Genomic DNA, 19,267 nt, shown 5'->3' with positions numbered 1-19,267 from the left:
CACCATCGATTTGCGGGAGACTCCCAGGACTTCCGGGACAGGTAGGATGTCTGCAATAGAGTAGCTCCTTAGCAGCTAGCCAGCTAGTTTAAATAACGTTAGCTATGTTAATGAATGAATGACACCTGTTAAACTCACCTCAACATGGCTTTTAGTCTTAACCCACCAAAAGTCACTGTTGTAAACACTGCAGCGAGCAACACTGTCATTATTTTTGACCCTTATTAGCAGAGGTACACTTTAGTGTAGTCTGGGGTGACGTACGTTTTATATTTTCTTTTTTTTGGAACTCTCTTGCTCTCTCTCGCGCACGCGCGCTCTCTCGCTCATGGTCGCTCTCACTCGCGCTTGCTTTCTCGCTCTGTCACGTGTGCTTGCTTTCTCGCTCTCGCTCGTTCTCTCGCGGTCGCTCTCACTCGTTCTCTCGCGCTTGCTTTCTTGATCTCGCTTGCGCTCTCTCCATCTCTCGCGCATTCTCAAAAAAATCAATTTCCGGGACATTGTATATAATTTGCGGGCATTAGGGAGCCACTATTAATATGCGGGAGACTCCCGGAACTTCCGGGAGAGGTGGGATGTCTGCCTTATTGTGTTTTACCCACTCCAGGCCTGTGACCGATGCACCTCTCTGCATTAGTCCCTGGAGATGCATTTTCAGCAATTCATTTGGCAGTTCAATACACCTAGAATCCTTTTACTATGGCTGGGGATTATCTGGATTGAGAAAGGCCAGCCCTAATTCCTCAAGCTTCTCTATCATCAAACAGACCAGTGGATTCACAACAAAAACACTTCTAAACATGTGGAACTGGCATTTGTTTACACAAAAAAACAGCAACTTCAGCATAAAAACCTGATATTTCAGGAATGTGTATGGCAACTTGAAGAGGACAAGACAAAACTTACTTGTTTTTGAAGGCAGGCAAGCAAGAAACTGCAAAGGAGTGCAGTAACTCCACCCTGATTAAATACAGGGATTAAGTTATGTGCCAAAACAATCGTTATTTTGCCCATTTCAGAATGAAGTGTCTCATTAAGGGTCAGTAACAGCAAATTCAAAAATTTCTTTCACACCTTTCAAGATTACCAAGGAGTGTCAGAGACAATGAAACAATTTAGAAAAGTGGTCACTGCTGTTAAATAGGAATTACATTATATTTTACATACACTAGGCTCCCACAAGCAATATAGAAATCACTCTGATCTACAGTAACACACAAAATGTTGGAGGAACTCAAGAAGGTTAGGCAGCATCTATGGAGAGTTAACACTTCAGACCCAGACCTTCAAGTATTCAGCTTGGTCTCACATTTGAAACACCGCCTTTTGCGGAGAGACTCAAACTACAGTGTAGAGATGTTGGTGTCCTTACCTCTGGAGAGGAACACAAATCCACCAGAATCAGACAGCACAGAGGCACAGTTAACAGAGCCAATGCCTCACAGCATCCGAGACTCAGGTTCAACAATCTTGGCCTTGAGTGATAATAGACAATAGGTGCAGGAGTAGGCCATTCGAGCCAGCACCGCCATTCACTGTGATCATGGCTGATCATCCACTATCAGTATTCAGTTCTGCCTTATCCCCATAACCTTTGATTCCGCTATCTTTAAAAGCTCTATCCATCTCTTTCTTGAAAGCATCCAGAGACTTGGCCTCCACAGCCTTCTGGGGCAGAGCATTCCACATATCCACCATTCTCTGGGTGAAAAAGTTTTTCCTCAACTCCGTTCTAAAAGGCCTACCCCTAATTCTTAAACTGTGGCCTCTGGTTCTGGACTCACCCATCAGCGGGAACATGCTTCCTGCCTCCAGCGTGTCCAATCCCTTAATAATCTTATGTGTTTCAATAAGATCCCCTCTCAGCCTTCTAAATTCCAGAGTATACAAGCCCAGTTGCTCCAATCTTTCGACATATGTCAGTCCCGCCATCCTGGGAATTAACCTTGTGAACCTACGCTGCACTCCCTCAATAGCAAGTATGTCCTTCCTCAAATTTGGAGACCAAAACTGCACACAGTACTCCAGGTGTGGTCTCACCAGGGCCCTGTACAGCTGCAGAAGGACCTCTTTGCTCTTGTACTCAATTCCCCTTGTTATGAAGGCCAGCATGCCATTAGCTTTCTTCACAGCCTGCTGTACTTGCATGCTTGCTTTCAGTGACTGATGTACAAGAACACCTAGATCTCGTACTTCCCCTTTTCCTAACTTGACTCCATTTAGATAATAATCTGCCTTCCTGTTCTTACCACCAAAGTGGATAACTTCACATTTATCCACATTAAACTGTATCTGCCATGCATCTGCCCACTCACCCAGCATGTCCAAGTCACCCTGCACTCTCATAACATCCTCCTCACATTTCACACTGCCACCCAACTTTGTGTCATCGGCAAATTTGCTGTTACTTTTAATTACCTCATCTAAATCATTAATATATATTGTAAACAGCTGCGGTCCCAGCACTGAACCCTGCAGTATCCCACTGGTCACCACCTGCCATTCCGAAAGGGACCCATTAATCGCTACTCTTTGTTTTCTGTCAGCCAGCCAATTTTCAATCCATGTCAGTACTCTGCCCCCAATACCATGTGCCCTAATTTTGCCCACGAATCTCATATGTGTGACTTTATCAAAGGCTTTCTGAAAGTCCAGGTACACTACATCCACTGGCTCTCCCTTGTCCATTTCACAGTTACATCCTCAAAAAATTCCAGAAGATTAGTCAAGCACAATTTCCCCTTCGTAAATCCATGCTGACTCTGACCGATCCTGTTACTGCTATCCAGATGTGTTGTAATTTCATCTTTTATAATTGACTCTAGCATCTTTCCCACCACCGACATCAGGCTAACTGGTCTATAATTCCCTGTTTTCTCTCTTCCTCCCTTCTTGAAGAGGGACAACATTAGCCACCCTCCAATCCACAGGAGCTGATCCTGAATCTATAGAACATTGGAAAATGATTACCAATGCGTCCACGATTTCTAAAGCCACCTCCTTAAGTACCCTGGGATGCAGACCATCAGGTCCCGGGGACTTATCAGCCTTCAGACTCAACAGCCTATACAATACCATTTCCTGCCTAATATAAATTTCCTTCAGTTCATCCATTACCCTAGGTCCTTTGGCCACTATTATATCTGGGAGATTGTTTGTGTCTTCCCTAGTGAAGACAGATCCAAAGTACCTGTTCAACTCGTCTGCCATTTCCTTGTTCCCCACATGCTGTGCATGTGGAGCTTAAATATTCTCCACGAAGGTTTCCCCTGGGAGCTCTGGTTCCCTCCCAACTTGGTAACTAATTGGTTAATTGGTCACTAAATGCCGTGAATGTGTAGGTGAATGGTAAAATCTGGAGTTGGTGAGAATGTGGGGAGAAAAATAAATAAATGAGATTAGCACAGGATTAGAGTAAATGGACAGCTGGTGATCAGCATGGACTCAGTGGGAACTGTGTCCATCCTGTTTACACAACTAATGCAGCCACAGTTTAGCAGCATCAGCAAATTCTATTAAAATAGGAACCATTTAGCAGTGTGAAAGTTCTTATATACAGTTGGAATAGAAGATTACCTTTGCGAAAGAGTGCATGATTTCAGAAAGGACGTCAGAATCCGGCTCCGTACCAATTCCTTTGATGAGGGAGTCACACATAAAATGCCACATCTGCGTCACATACTCGGGCCCCTGGACCCGGGCGCATTCCAGCAGCAGAGGCATCGATTCCGCAGCCGCAACTCGAACACGTCTCGCTGTTAAGGATGACTGAGCGGTGTTTTGAAGGAACATTGACAGCTTGAAAGGAGACAGTTCAGCCAAATTTCTCCCTGTTCTTTGCAACAGCAATCCAGCTGCCTGTACTCTGTTCTGTACCCAGGTTATTTCCTTCCGGATATCTGCCTGGATCCCTTTAAAAGCTACACTTGAATCTTATCTCACTATTCTCTGTGGCCATCCAGACTCAACACTCATCTCTTTGCCAATTACGGTCTCTCCGTGCCCTGTTTGTCTGGCTCCTTCTGCAAATATACTGCCTCAACACTGTCACTGAGGCACAGCCAAAGTAACAGCGTGATAAATGAAATGCATATCTAAGCAGGTCCCATATCCCTCTAAACCTTTCCTAACCATTTTCCTACCCAAGTGCCTTAAAGTACCTGCCTCCACCACTTCCTCTGTGTGAAGTTGTCCTCGGGTCACATGTAAAACTTGCCCCTCTCACCTTAAACACTTGCCCTCTAGTTTTTAAATTTCCTTTCCTTAGGAAAAAGACTATGTGCATTCACCCCACCTCCAACCCTCATGATTTTATGCACCTTCTAAGATCTTGCCTCAGACACCTATACTGCAAGGAATAAAGTGCTAGCCTGCCCAACACTTGGATTTTAAATACTCAATTATCTGCAATCATCGGTTGCAAAAACAGCCATAGCTTCTCTAATCCATCCACAAAACTAATGTGGCTCATCCCTGGAACTACTTTGGTCAACTGCTGAATCCTCTCCAAAGCTTTCAGGTCATCCTTACAGTGCAGTGCCCAGAACCGGCCCCTGATGCAAATAAAAAACCTCTTGAAACAAACTGTACAGCTGTTGCCCCCCACCCCCATACAGTGGTGGCAATATAAAGCCACAAAAGGAAGCCAGTATACATTTCAAATCTCATAACTAATCCTGATGACTAATCCTAATTCTCTTTATGGTCTCAACAATCATCTGGGGAAAGGAACTGTCAGTGATTCAGGTTGAAACCCTACATCAAGCCTCTCAATTCTATTTAAATCAATTACGTCTTTTTCCCCTCCAGCTAATTCATTTTATAAGAATCCTAGCCAAACCAATCTTTGTGAATAAAATTTCAACAATCTGTAACCTCTCCAATGTGATGAGAGTCACTACATCACTGTTCGGAATAGACTTCAACTAGCTCTATTTATCATTCTTCACTTGCACTAACAGGATGTGGTTGTTTCTGTGCTGAGTCAGATGATATGCCAGTTACTCAGCAGCCTGCAAGATCCTAAATGATTCCAAAATGATTCCACTGCTAAAATGATTCCAAAATGCAAGTTTTCCACTTCAAATCGATGACGACAAAAAAAAATTTCTGAAAGCTTGATTTTTAAAAACGTGTGATTTACTATTTTCACATTTCCACTATTGATCAAAATGCTACTGAAGAAAGCACTGATATAAGATGTTAAAGATACTAAACGTTCACACAAACTACACAACCAAAGTACCTTTAGTACTTATTTTCAGATTTCCCAATTCTACACTATTTTGTTTAATTCTGCATCATTACTTTTTGCTTGTACTACCTCAATGGACTGCGTTGAAATGAACTGTAAGGATAGCATGCAAAACAGTTTTGCACTGTACCTTTGCAAATGCGACAACAGAACCATTTTGCTAACTTACATGAAGTGACTGAACCATCCAAAAACATCTAACACAACATTCTCGCACAAAATATCCTAGTTATACCTCATACTTTATCAAATTACATTAAGCAGAAACAAGGACTTTTTCCCTCGCTTAATTCAAGTGCCCATAATGCAGAATATTTTTCAAAAATTACATAAAAGATCACATTGAATGAAAGGATATCATCGTGAAAGTAAAATTTAAGGAGCGGTACCATCAGTTTCACCACTTGTTCGGTGTATTCAGCAAACCCTTCCTTTAACTCTTTTGCATAGCAGACCTAGGGACATATATTGCAGTTTACCAATGGTTAATATCTGGAACAACCACTATAAAGCATAAACATCCGTTTCAATTTCTGGGTGTGAATTGCAAGTGACTCAGATTATTGTTGGAATCCAGCAACAGCAAAACTGATCTCATGAGTCATCGCTGCAAGATACAACATTATCCAGCTGGGTGACAGAAATGCTCACCATACAGCTGCAGTAAGGTTAAAAAAAATCATTGAACGTCTAAAGTAAGACATCTTGAGTATGTCAAATATTTATTGTTGGAGTTATACCACATGAATCATCTAATGTATTCACCCAATAATATGGGCGAAACCATACTATTGAAGTTTGAATTGTCCTCTTTAAATCTTCCTTACCAAAATTACTAAACTATTCTGTACTGTCTGTAATAGTGCTAGTATTATGAAGCCAAAATATAATTTTAAAATTAAGAACCTCGGGTTATTTTAACATGAATTGTACATTCCCTTCAATGCCAGGCTTAACAAATCCAGGACTGTGCAGCATTTTCACTTTTTTTTTTGGGACATGATGGCAGATGTTTAAATATACATCCCTGACTGTCTTGACAAGGTGGTGGTGAGCAATCCCCTCGAATAATACAGAGCTTCTGGTGACATACACCCAAAGGGAAGGTGGTCAAGTATTAATGAAAGAACAACATACTGCAAGACCAGGATGGGGTGCAGTTTGGAGAAAAACCTGCAGGGAGTGATATTCCCTTGCATACTACCCCTTGCCCTTCTTGGCAGCAGAGTTTGGGTGTTGAAGGTGCTCAGTTGAGAACCAGCAGGGTTCTTGCAGATGGTGGCCACGGTGCATTGGTACCACCAGAAATATTTAGAATGGTGTTGAACTTCTGAGTTTTGCTGGAGCTGCACTCATCCAGGCAAGTTGATGTTCCAGATGTGCCTTGGATGCTGGAAAGGCTTTTGGAGAGGGCCTAGGATAGTTGTATGTTACAGGATATCCAGCCTCTGAATTGTTCTTGAAAGCACAACATTTATAATGTACGTTTATAATTATATACCATACATAACCAGAACACTTTGGTTTGAAATAACAAGAACAGCTTATCAAGAACTGTGTTAATATGATAGCTAAATTAGTCCTTACCAACATCTGACAAGCTGTCGCTTTCTCCTCCAGCCCTGCAGTTTTTATTCCAAAACTTTGCTGATCACCAAGGTTTACAAATTCCCAGCCATCATCCTCACTCATGTTTTCCATATCTTGTGCTGATAAAAAAAAAGTGCTTTATAAAGCTGACATAACAATAACCTGGACACGAATCTGCAATGTGCCCATTTATTTGCAGTAACGTCATTCAAATCTAAGGTTTAAGAAATGACTTAAGCAGAGCATAATCATGCATACACTTTAAAAGCATGGCCAGACTTGTACATAATTTCAAAACATCAGAAGTTAAATGCAAATCATTATGAGTTATTTTAAGGTTGTTTTGTGCCAAAGTATACTCAAGTTCACCTTTAATGACCTCAAACACCCAAAATAAACTTTCCAGATAATGAAGTACAGTGGATTCTGGTTAATTGGGCTATCAGTTAATTGGGGCAGCCGCTTATTTGGGACAACTCTTAAAGAACAAAAATAAAGAAAATAGCTGGATTCCATTTGTTTATTTGGAACACTATGCCACTTAATTGGAACAGAAGATGGTTAATGAATGGTTTCTAACTGGTGTCAGTCACATATAATTGTGTGGCCGTTAAACATAGAAAACCTACAGCACAATACAGGCCCCTTTGGCCCACAAAGCTGTGCCGAACATGTCCCTACGTTAGAACTACCTAGGCATACCCAATAGCCCTCTATTTTTCTAAGCTCCATGTAGCCATCCAGGAGTCTTTTAAAAGACACTATCATTTCCGCCTCCACCACCACCGCCGGCAGCCCATTCCACGCACTCACCACTCTCGTCGTAAAAAACTTACCCGACATCTCCTCTGTACCTACTTCCAAGCACCTTAAAACTATGCCCTCTCGTGCTAGCCATTTCAGCCCTGGGGAAAAGCCTCTGACTATCCACACAATCAATGCCCCTCATTATCTTGAATACCTCTATCAAGTCACCTCTCATCCTCCGTCGCTCCAAGGGGAAAAGGCCGAGTTCACTCAACCTGTTCTCATAAGGAATACTCCCCAATCCAGGAAACATCCTTCTAACTCTCCTCTGCACCCCTTCTATGGTTTCCATGTCCTTCCTATAGTGAAGCAACCAAAATTGAGCACAGTACTCCAAGTGGGGTCTGACCAGGGTCCTATATAGCTGCAACATTACCTCTCGGCTCTAAACTCAATTCCACGATTGATGAAGGCCAATGCACCATATGCTTTCCTGAATTTGTCTCCAATTGTTAATTCAGTTAAAACACCTTGCCATCAAAATGTTGGGGTATCTGTGCAACAAAAATATTGTAATGCTATTTTCTTTGGAGGGTAGAAAACTAAGGGTGACATTAAAGGTGTACATAATCATGAGGGGTATAAAGTGAATCACTCATCTCTTTCCAAGACAGAAACGTCTAAAGCCAGACAGCACTGATTTAAGGTGAAAGTGGAGAGATTTAACGAGAACCTGAGGAGTACATTCTTCCACATAGTAGGTGATGGGTTTGTGGAACAAGCTGCCAGAGCCAGTACTAAATTATAACACATAAACGTGGAGTGAATTCACCTGTTGGAAATGCAGGGAATTGGGAGTCCTAGTACAGATTTCCGTAAAGGTCAACTTGCAGGCTGAGTTGGTAGTAAGGAAAGCAAAGGCAATGGTAGCATTCACTTTAAGCAGACGAGAATACAAAAGCAAGGATGCAATACTGAGGCTTTATAAGATCACATATGGGTATAATGTGGTGGTATCTCAGTGAAACCTAAACTGGAAGACTGAGACTGGATATGGAGAGGATGTTTCCAAGTGGAAGTGTTGAGGGGATAACCTCAGACTACAAGCGAGTCCTTTCAGAACAAAGACGAGGAGGAATTTCTTGAGCCAGGAGCCAATGTATCCATGAAATTCTTTGTCACAGATGGTTGTGGGGGCCAAGTCATTAGGTACATTTAAAGTGGAGGTTGATATATATTTCATTAGTAAGGGTGTCAAAAGTTACAGGGAGAAGGCAGGAGAATGGGGTTGAGATTTAATGTGCCAGATGGCCTAATTCAGCTCCTATGCCTAATGGTCTTAAAATATTTGAACAGGTACCATGTATAGGAAAGGTTTATGAAGATTTGGGCCAAATAGGACTAAGCCAGGTATACAACTTGAATAAAATAACGTGAGGCATTTTATATTTAAGAAAAACACTAACAACTCATTTATTGAAGTGTGGTAAAAGTTCTTTACATGATTATATCATGTCAGGCCAGCCTCCTAAAGGGAACCCCAACTCATTGTAGGTGGTTGAGAATTATGCATGTTTCCACCAATTATATTACCCTACAGCACTGCAGCATTGTGGTTGGCATAATGTTTTACAACACCAGCAATCATGCTTCAATTCCTGCTACTGCAAGGAGCCTGTACCTTCTCCTTGTGTGTGTGTGTGTGTGTGTGTGTGTGTGTGTGTGTGTGTGTGGGTTTCCTCTGGGTGCTTTGGTTTCCTCTCACATTCCACAGATGTGCAGGCTACAGTTAGCAAGTTGTGAACATGCTGTAGGGTAATGCAATTAGTTTTGAGATACAATAAATGAGTTAAAACTATTTTTTCCCCCCCAAATATAACATGCCTCACATTATTTCATTTGAGAAAACCTACAATGCTACGTTGGTACCAGAAGTATGGCTCCACTTACAGGTTGCCCCTAGCACATCTTTGGACTGTGGTGATCATTGATGCAAACACATTACACTCTGTTTCAATGACAAAGCAAATTTTTAGTCTTTAACTTTTTGTCATTGCTCATTGGCACCCAAAACTTACGTTTGACTAGTTATACATGACTTTAACCTTCTTTAAGACTATTGTTTCAAATATGCTCCTGAAGAAAAATAACATATGTACATGGGATCAAGATGTCACAGGTGAATCACAGTGACATTCGGTTGGTTACGTACAATACCTCCTGAATTTCTCTCACTGTAATCTACAGCATGTAATTTCCCTTTAAACCAACTACTTTTAAATTGATATCTATTTATTAATTATTATTTCTTTATTTTTGTATTTGCAGTTTGCTGTCTTTTGCACACCGGTTGAATGCCCACGATGGCACAGAGTTTCTTTGATTCTATTATGGTTATTATTCTCTTATGGATTTATTGAGTACGCCTGCAAGGAAATGAGTTTCAAATTTGTATATGGCGACATATATACTTTGATAATAAATTTACACTGAATTTTGATGGGTAAGGGACCAGACTGTGATAAAAGTGAAAGTTAAATACTGAATACAATCCTTATTTCAGTGAACATGTACAGACACAGGCTTCCACCCTAAAGCAAAGCTGGTATAATTATTCCAGATGAATCACTAATCTATCCCCCATTATGCTGATTCACCTCACTGAGGCAGATCGAACCACAGAAAACAGGAGCAAAACAAATAGACTGACCTGTGATGTTTTAGCTTGGAGAATCTTAATATTTCAAAGAGTGATTCTGTGAGCAGCAAATTTTTTTAAAACCGTGCTGGCCTGCTTTGAACAAAGCTACAAAATATCCACAGGTCCTCTCCAGTTCACATACAGCCTGTACATATGCACAAGTGCTTGAGCGACCAACAGAATAAATTTGCCAGCAGCTTTGGGGCTGCAAGTATCTTCTGCCAGGTGGGACTTTGTCCACAGTCTTAGTTCCAACGTGCTAAAACGATTCAAGTTCTGAACATTTCACAAGAACGGAACCCTGTCCTAACCTGTATTTAGATGGAAGGTAACAGGGGGATGTGTCATTCATACTTACTGTCCAGGAGGGCCACTTCCGGCTTAATTGAAGCAGTTTTCATCAATGGTCCCATAACAACAGGAAGATACTGCTGGAACTCCTTACCAAGGATCTTGCACATTCTTGCCCATGCAGAGATCATGTAAGAAATCTGGAAGCAGAAATATAGACCTTGAGTTTCAAATCTCTTCTTGTGCCTCACCATTAATAGAGACATGTCAACACTTTCATATCACACACATATATTAAATAAAGGTAGGATTTAACAGAAAATCAGTTTTCTATGATACGAGTCCAAAATAGCTTCTTCTCCTCTTCCATTAAATTTCTCAACAGTCCACAAACACTATCTCATTATTCATGTTCTTATGCACTAGTAACCTTGCAATTTAGAGTAATTTTTGTCTTTGCAATGTACTGCTGTCACAGAACAACATATTTCACATATAAGACAGTGATAATGAACCCGATTCTGATATATCTCTCTACACAAATCATCAAGTTGTTTGCTAACTACAAAAAATAAATGTATGTTAGTTTAGTTATAAAGCCACATCAATTAGTTGATCATAGGCTTGAGAGTAATTTTGGTTTCAAAACGTATTTCAATTTTCTGCACAAGGGAAACTACCTTCTAGTAAATCTGTGGAATATTTATCATGTGGATCATTCCATTTCCTAGACACCTTTATGAACAGACTCACTATGCTGTCAAAACTCGAGGTACAGGATACAGATAGCACTACATTCTCTACTGGCACCAGCGAGTAAACCAAACATCTTACCCACGCAATGGTGAACTCTACATGAACATAAACCTGCTTCGAAGGGTCTGATAGAATAAGTAAACGCAAATATTTTTCACTAATGAGGTGGGAGATTTGCATTTTGGTATCCAGAGGACACAGATCCAGGATAACAGTGAGGAAAAGTCAGAGGTCACAAGAGGCAGTACTCTTTAGTATGCAGATAGTTGCTGTGATATGAATTGCAATGGGAGCAGAACAAACAAGAACTTTCTAAATATTTTAAAGGCCATGAGAAATAAAGGGGGGTACTGAATGGGGACACAATGGGGACAGACAGTCTTCTGAGGTGGTGGCTGTATCAAACGGCAAACAAATTCCACTCAGAAGTTTCTTCTATTCATCACACTCTTCTGTTCCAAAGGTGTCCATTCTCAGCCCAGTGGGACTCAATTCAAGTCTTTTTTTCTGAAGAAGCATCCTTTCAAACCACACTGCAGACTTCTCTTGCCCACCGTAATTTTGAATCTCACTGATTTCAATGGGTATGGTATTAGGAGCCCAACTACCTGGGCTCCTAATATCATAAAGTTTTCACAAAACCCAAAAGATGCTAACCTTTCTTTAAGAAGCTCTTCAAAACCTGCTTCACTGACCAGACACCCCAAAATCTCAGGTGTACTATGCTCCCGTGAATAGCTTCAGAAAGAAATAGTTTGTACTTATGTAGAACCCGTCAAATCCCCTTCAGATTGTCCTTCTCTCTCTTCCTGGGAGAAGATACAGGAGTCTGAAAGCCTAGATGACCAGACAGCTTTTTCCTGAACCAATCACCACTTTCATATCCTTCTCCTGGTGGTGCTGCGCATTCTTGGACCCCATTCAACCATTCCACTATTGTCACTTCACATTTCTTTTTGCGCTACTTCAGACTGTCAAGTCATTCTTGACTTCCAAAGAACAACGGAAGAAAACCATCAGTATCCGCAAGGAGAAAGTACTTCTTCCAGAGGAGTGGTGAATCTTTGGAATTCTCTGCCCAGTACAGGCTACCTCATCAAATCTATTCAAGACACAGTTAGGTTCCTGGATTGTAGGGGAATTAAGGGCAATAGCAAAAAGGCAGGCAAGTGGAGCTGAGTCTATGGCCAGATCAGCCATGATCTTATTGATCAGGCTCAATGGGCCAGATGGCCGACTCCTGCCCCTATTATGTTTTGTTCACATGTTCAAGGGAATTTTACTGCATCCCATGGCACTTCACAGCCACTTTTGGAGAGTAGCTGCTGTACAAGAAAGTGTGCACTGCACCCCAAAGAGCAGTGCAATAGTGACAAAGTAATTAATGTGCTTTAGATTAAAAAGTGTTAATTGAGAGAAATATTTCCAAGACAACTGCTCTTCTGCAGGGCAGGCCAGACTTCTACTTGAAAGATGGTACCTTCAACATTGCAGGATTCCCTTAGTACTCCACCAACTAATCTGTACAAGTAGCTCTGTTATTTTATAACTCCTAAGAAACTGCATGTTGTAAAAAGTCATGTTATAGCACAACAGTCTGTAGTTGTTTTCACAGCACAGATTTAAAACATTTTCATCCTGATTGTGATTATGTTATAGTCAATACAGCCCAATGCAAATAGTGTTCCTTAGTGCCAACAATAATGTTATAGCAGAATTACTTGTACTTTTAAACTCGGCACTAGAGTAGATCTTGATCTTATACCCTTCAAAATCAGAAAAACGAAAATAAAACCTCAAGTTTTTGCTGTGTCAAAGGAGATTTAAGCATTAGTTCCTATTGTAATCACAGAGGGCAGCACAAATAAATGTACCTGTGGGTCATCATCCTCCAATTCGCTGGAATCAGTTTGGGTTTTTAGAAGCAACTGCATCACATCTGAGGCGTCTTGCATAAACTGCAAAGTACACAAGAGTTAATGGATTGAGCACCACCATTAAACCAGAAAGGCTTTTGAAATTTTAACAAAATCCGTTACCTTCTCTTTACCAACAGCAAGGCCTATGAGGCTGATGCACTCGATCGTCTTTCCCCTCAGTAGCCGGAGCTCCTTCTGCACTCCGTTTTCCACAATGTGTTTCAGTGAGGGTATAAACAGGTCATAATATGGGACAAATTTCTCCTCTGCAGTGTCAGCAACAGAGGCAATGGAGGTAACAACCTGCTCCAACACCAGCTTCGTTCCTTTCTGTATAAGCTATAGGGAGTGCAAAGCAATTAGTACAAGGGTCTAATGAAATCTTTTAGCATGAAGACAGCAGTAAATAAAGGAATAAAACTATTTCTATGATGACCCCTCTAGGAAAGCATTCTGTCCCAGAAACCTCTTGCCATTTATTTAGAACATGGTTGATAATTAACTCCATCTACCAACTTTGATTCCAGTTCTTAATACCATCCCCTATGACAATCAAGAATAAAACCCCCAAAATCAGCCGTTTCAACAGTCTCCAGAATCAACAATTTTTTGTGTGGACAAAGTTTCTACACTTGGTAGCTTGGTGCTTATTTTAACCCTTGTACTAATACCTATAGAAAATATTCTCTTTATGTAGTCCACTTTCTGACTTGAATCTTTGCAAGTAAATCATCATTTAGCTTGGAGTTCCCTCATTAGGCTAAATCTGTAGGCACCCCTTGAAGGAGCAACCGATTCCTCGAAGTACACTGGGAAAACTGAACAGTTCTCCAGATGGGCCATGACTCAAGCATCATTTCTCTTCAAGGTAATACCTAACCCATTAACTAATTTGATTATGCTTTTTCCATTGTGTATTCTGCTCCTCAGAAACAGCTGGCCCCATCTATTTAAGCTACCAGTGCCTTCTATGACCATGGATATACAGTTCTGTGGTGCAGAAATCTGTGCAGTCACAGGACAAGGCACAATACAGTGTTGGCTGCATGCTGCTGTCTGCTTTGAAATTCAGTTCCACTGACATTAACTAACCTGAATCTCATAAGCTGGATACAACAAGCAGCTGCGACTACATAATAAATTTAATGCTAGTGACTTAAGATGGATTTTTACTTTTATTTGTCATTGATAAACATGAAGGTGAATCTCGAGTGCAAACATCACCAGGGAAAACAAAATTCCACTAGCCTCCCCCTTTACCGCCATCTCAGTGACAAAAATCTTACAAACAAACTTATTCTTCCCCCACCCCCCCACCGAGTATTCAACCAGTTCTCATTGCATTGAGAATTTCAATCGGCAGCTACAAAAATACTGAGGAACTGAAAGCAAGTTACCTCCTGTAACTTAGCCACCATGATAACATGCAGGTGATTTACGAGATTATCCAAGTATGGGAGTAACAGCGATTTGGGGCAATCTTCAGTGAAGTTAATGAGAGCTGCAGCAGCATGAGCTTGAACTCGTGGATTAGCTTGATCTTCCATTGTTTGCAAGAGCGCTGAAATGACCTGTTTGAAACAAAATTAATACTGACACCAAGGCTGGTTCCGGGCCCTTTGTGTGAATTCCTACACATTGCTGTGTCAGGCAGAATTGGGACCATTTATAAATTTAGCAATTTAGGATAAACAACCAAGTAGGACAGTGGCAAAGCCATTCAAATATGACCCAAGCTCATTTTAGCACTATCTATTTATTCCTGGAATGTGAAAGCAGCTGGTAAATGCAGCATTTATTGTCCATCCTGAACAGCTCTTGAGCTGTTAGACCACCTTCGATGGTAGTTCAGAGCCTACACAGTTTAATTAGAATGGTTAAGGATGGCAGGATACTCTGTTGAATGCATCAACCGTCTCAGCTGAATCTTTACAAAAATCTGGTAGCTTAATGTTAATCTTTTTATTCCTTATTTAATAATGCAATTTTAAACTGAACAACTGCCATGGGGGAATACAAACCCATGTTACTGAATCAATGGACCATTACTAGATTGCTCAGTGAACCACCCACTGATAGCCCAATATGACATTGCTACTGTACCCTCTTCATTTATGAACTGATGTTGAAGCACATGGTGTCTTAATACTGCTTTAAAAAGACAACTATTCATCATTGATTTCAAGATGCTTACCTTGTCGTGAAACTTTCTCTGGAACGTTGGTGCAAAATCTGTGGCCATCTGACCTATGGCGTTACATGCTGCATACCTAACCCTTGGGTGCTAAAATTAAATTATAAGGATATTATATTTCAAATCCTCCACTTTAGAATTTAAGCACTCTAACTAAATGTAACAAATATCTGTACAGATTACATATTATTTTATATACACACACACATACACTCTCTGTAGCCACTTTATTAGATACACCTGTTCATTAATGCAATTATCTAACCTGGCAATCATGTGGTAGTAACTCAATGCATAAAAGCATGCAGACGTGGTCAAGCGATTGAGCTGATGGCTAGACCAATCATTAAAATGAGGAAGAAATGTGATCAAATGACCGACTGTGGAATTATTGTTGGTGTGGTTTGAGTATCTCAAAAACTGCTGTTCTCCTGGGATTTTCACACAGAGTTTAAAGAATGGTGTGATAAAAAGACCCAGTGAGAAGCGGCAGTTCTGTGAGTGAGAGGCCAGAGAAAATTGGCAGCAGTGGTATAAGCTGACAGCAAGGCAACAGCACTCAAATAACCATGCTTTACAACAGTGGTGTGCAGAAGAGCATCTCTGAATGCACCCATTGAACCTTAAAGTGCATGGGCTGCAGCAGAAGACCACGTTGGGTTCCACTCCTGTTCGTCAAGATCAAGAAACTGAAGCTACAGTGGGTACAGGCTCAACAAAATCAGACAGTCGATGTTTGGAAAAGCATCATGTGGTCTGAAGAATCTCCATTTCCGCTGCGCCATGTAGGGTCAGAACTTGGCATTAAGCACACATCAGCTTAAGGTGGTTCCACGAACATGACAATGAATTCAGTGTATTTCAATAGCTTCCACAGTCACCAGATCTCTTTCCAAACAGAGCACCTCTGGGACGTAGTGGAACAGGGGAGTTGCAGCATGAACATGCAGCCGACAAATCCACAGCAACAACATGTTATCATGTCAACATGGACCAGAATCTCCAAAGAGTGTTCCCAGCATGAAGAATTCATACTCTTGGGGCGCAGTACTAATAATGATGCACCTAATAAAGTGGTCATGGAGTATACATATGTACTTGACAGATTTGATTCTCTCCACAATTTTTACCAATTTGCTTGTAATTATAGCCACCAATCCCTGCAGTGCATGCTCAAAACAGCTTTATTTTTAAAATTTGGGCATCATTCTCCTGAACTAAATGTCTGTTAAGGGCAGTCTCTGATGAGGAAAAACTCCCTCTTTAGACAGAGCCCAGAGAGGTTTCAGCCAACTTTACATACAAACAATGAACAGTAACAGAACATTCATCCCAAACCTATGCATTTGGTTTCACTTACTGGATCTTGAAGGAATAACAAGACAAAGTTCACAATCTCACTGAGGATCCCCTCCATTTGCTGATGACACCCTTCCCCGATGGCTGACAAGGCCATTAGTCCTGCGTGTCTGTACCTCCAGTCAGCTGTAGGGAAACAATCTGTGTTGACCACATGCACTTACACAACTTCAATGACATGCTCAAGATTCAATCGGGCAAAAAAACTTGTGATTGTAGTATTGGGAAAAGCAATTTAAAAGGTAATCATAAAATTAAGCTTTGTGTCTGACCTTGAGGGAAGAGAGAAGTAGTTTGAGGAGGAAACTCTTCGCTGATTCTGCACAATGGGAAGTATGGACAAAAATATCGAGGCAAAGGAAATGCAAAAGAAGTGCACCTGTCTATTGTTGTGAAACCAACAGATGGTCAATCCATTTTAAGGACATTGGCTGTTCTTTGAATGGGCATTTGGCAAAACCAGTTCAATAAAAAAAAACTAAGCCACATATCAACCTTGTTGACATGTAACATATCACTTCCAGTCACCCAAGCATTACTCTAGTAATCCATTGGAAAATTCATCTAATGCATTTTGTTAGAAACTAGACACCAGTAGAACAACCATCACACAGACAATGAAGACTTCCAAAATGTTAGATAATTTGTATTAAAGCAGTGTCCATAATTTCACCACAAATTTATTCCATATTAATAAGACATTTTTTAAAAAAAGATCACATTAAGGTCAGCGTGATAAATTCCCAGAAGCCTGCTACCAACAACTGAAAAGGATCAAATGGATTGGAGAAATTTAGTTTTAATTAACTGTAGCTTTCTCCAAGTCAATAGAAAATAGCAGGTTCAGAATTGAAAACACAGGAGACCTTAGAGCTAGAAATCAGCAGCAAAACACAAAGGCACTGGAGGAAGCCAGAGAGTCTGTCACCATCAACGGAGGAAAAGAGCAGCTGACATTTCAGATTGAGAGCCTTCATCAGGACTCAAATAGTCTTCACTCAAAATGTTGCCTGTCCATAGATGCTGCCTGATCTATCAAGTTCCTCCAAAGCCTTTGTGTGCTGCCTGAGGCTGAGAACAGAGATTTTTTTGAAGGCCACGTGTATTAGAAGTGGCTTAATCGAAGAAAAGTGGCCAAGTGCCCTGTTCTTCTAATCAAGGAGTTCATGACCGCTTCATGACACAAGGGTCTACCCTTGTCCGTAACTGTCCAAATCAATACCAAATCAAAGACTGGATTTTGAGAAAAACTGAAGTTCAAATGAATATGAGAATTCCAAATTTCTACCAACCTCAACTAGAAATGTGCTCCGGTTTCCGTCTCAGAAGCCTGACTCTGAGTTTTAAGATTATTTCCCCCGTATTCCATGTGTTCTGACCAACTGAATTACATTACATAATCCCTATTTTACAAGCAAATATTTCAAAAGTAAAAACTGGTGGCAATGCCAAACACACTAAAGCAATGGTGCACTGTGATATTAAAAGTATTTCTGAAATACATTTCCAGTTTTCTCAGGGTTTCCCCACAACCCCTCCACACAATATACTGAGAACATTTTAAAAGAGGAACTGATATTCAGATCTGCTTAAACATCTGACAGTATGAAGACATTATTTACACCCATTTGTGGGGAGTTTGCCTGTGTTGAGCAGTGCCTATTGCGGCATGTACTCAGCCCATGCTTGTCAATTATAGAACTTAGTAATAATGAACACTTAATAAAATACTGGGTTGACTAGCTACCTTCTAACAAAAATTAACGTATCACAACATGGCAATATTCCTTAGATCTAAACTAATCTGAGTAAATCGAACAAACAACTTATACTAATTGATACGGGGCATAAATGATACAATATACAGAGGGAACAATTTGCCAGTTGCAAATAAGCTGTCAAAGTACACATTATTTAACTTGCTCAATCCTCAAGGCAAATCAATAACTGATATATTGGTTGCCATGAATAGAGAGCCACCTAGAATTTAGTACCTGTTAGCATAAGCAGGTATTTACATTAAACCTACGCACCGTCTTTGGTAACGTCAAAAAAGAACACTAGCAAAATGTTCTTAAACTAGAGCGGAACTGGAAATTAGGAACAACTGAGGATGCTGGAAATATGGAACCGTGAAGTGCTGGAAACATTTAACATGTCAGGCAGCACTTGTGGAAGGAGTAAGAGTTAAAAATTTTAGGTCTGAAGCCATTTGCCATAATGATTCTAAGTCTTAACAAAGGGTTTCATGCCTGAAAGGTTAACCACCTTTCTCTTTCCTCTGATAGTGTTTTAAGCATTTTCTGTTGTTCTTTACAATAGCAGTATTGCTTTCCTTACCTCCAGCGTTCGATGTCAACTCTAAAAAGCGAACAGGCAATTACACAAAACAGCTTTGAAACCAATCTTCCATAACTGAAAGAACATGGTCTCCAACCACTCAGTTAACATTGCTT

At 40.7% G+C, this 19,267-nt stretch overlaps 1 protein-coding gene across 1 annotated transcript in view; it reads right to left on the bottom strand.

Moving 5' to 3' along the window:
- The window catches only part of kpnb3 (karyopherin (importin) beta 3), a 78,093-nt gene that overhangs the window by 12,507 nt on the left and 46,319 nt on the right, over positions 1–19,267 (bottom strand). Inside the window, exons 11-19 of the mRNA XM_072258821.1 lie at positions 16,813–16,937; positions 15,453–15,542; positions 14,656–14,829; positions 13,379–13,597; positions 13,214–13,297; positions 10,651–10,783; positions 6,842–6,963; positions 5,613–5,709; positions 3,577–3,749 (exon numbers count right to left, since the gene is read on the bottom strand). Of these exons, the coding sequence (XP_072114922.1) occupies positions 3,577–3,749; positions 5,613–5,709; positions 6,842–6,963; positions 10,651–10,783; positions 13,214–13,297; positions 13,379–13,597; positions 14,656–14,829; positions 15,453–15,542; positions 16,813–16,937 (1,217 nt within the window). The remainder of the gene's footprint in view (positions 1–3,576; positions 3,750–5,612; positions 5,710–6,841; positions 6,964–10,650; positions 10,784–13,213; positions 13,298–13,378; positions 13,598–14,655; positions 14,830–15,452; positions 15,543–16,812; positions 16,938–19,267) is intronic.

This window comes from Mobula birostris, chromosome 5 (assembly GCF_030028105.1).
Source record: "Mobula birostris isolate sMobBir1 chromosome 5, sMobBir1.hap1, whole genome shotgun sequence".
Classification (NCBI taxonomy): Eukaryota; Metazoa; Chordata; class Chondrichthyes; order Myliobatiformes; family Myliobatidae; genus Mobula; species Mobula birostris.
This window is presented reverse-complemented; position numbering and strand designations above follow the sequence as displayed.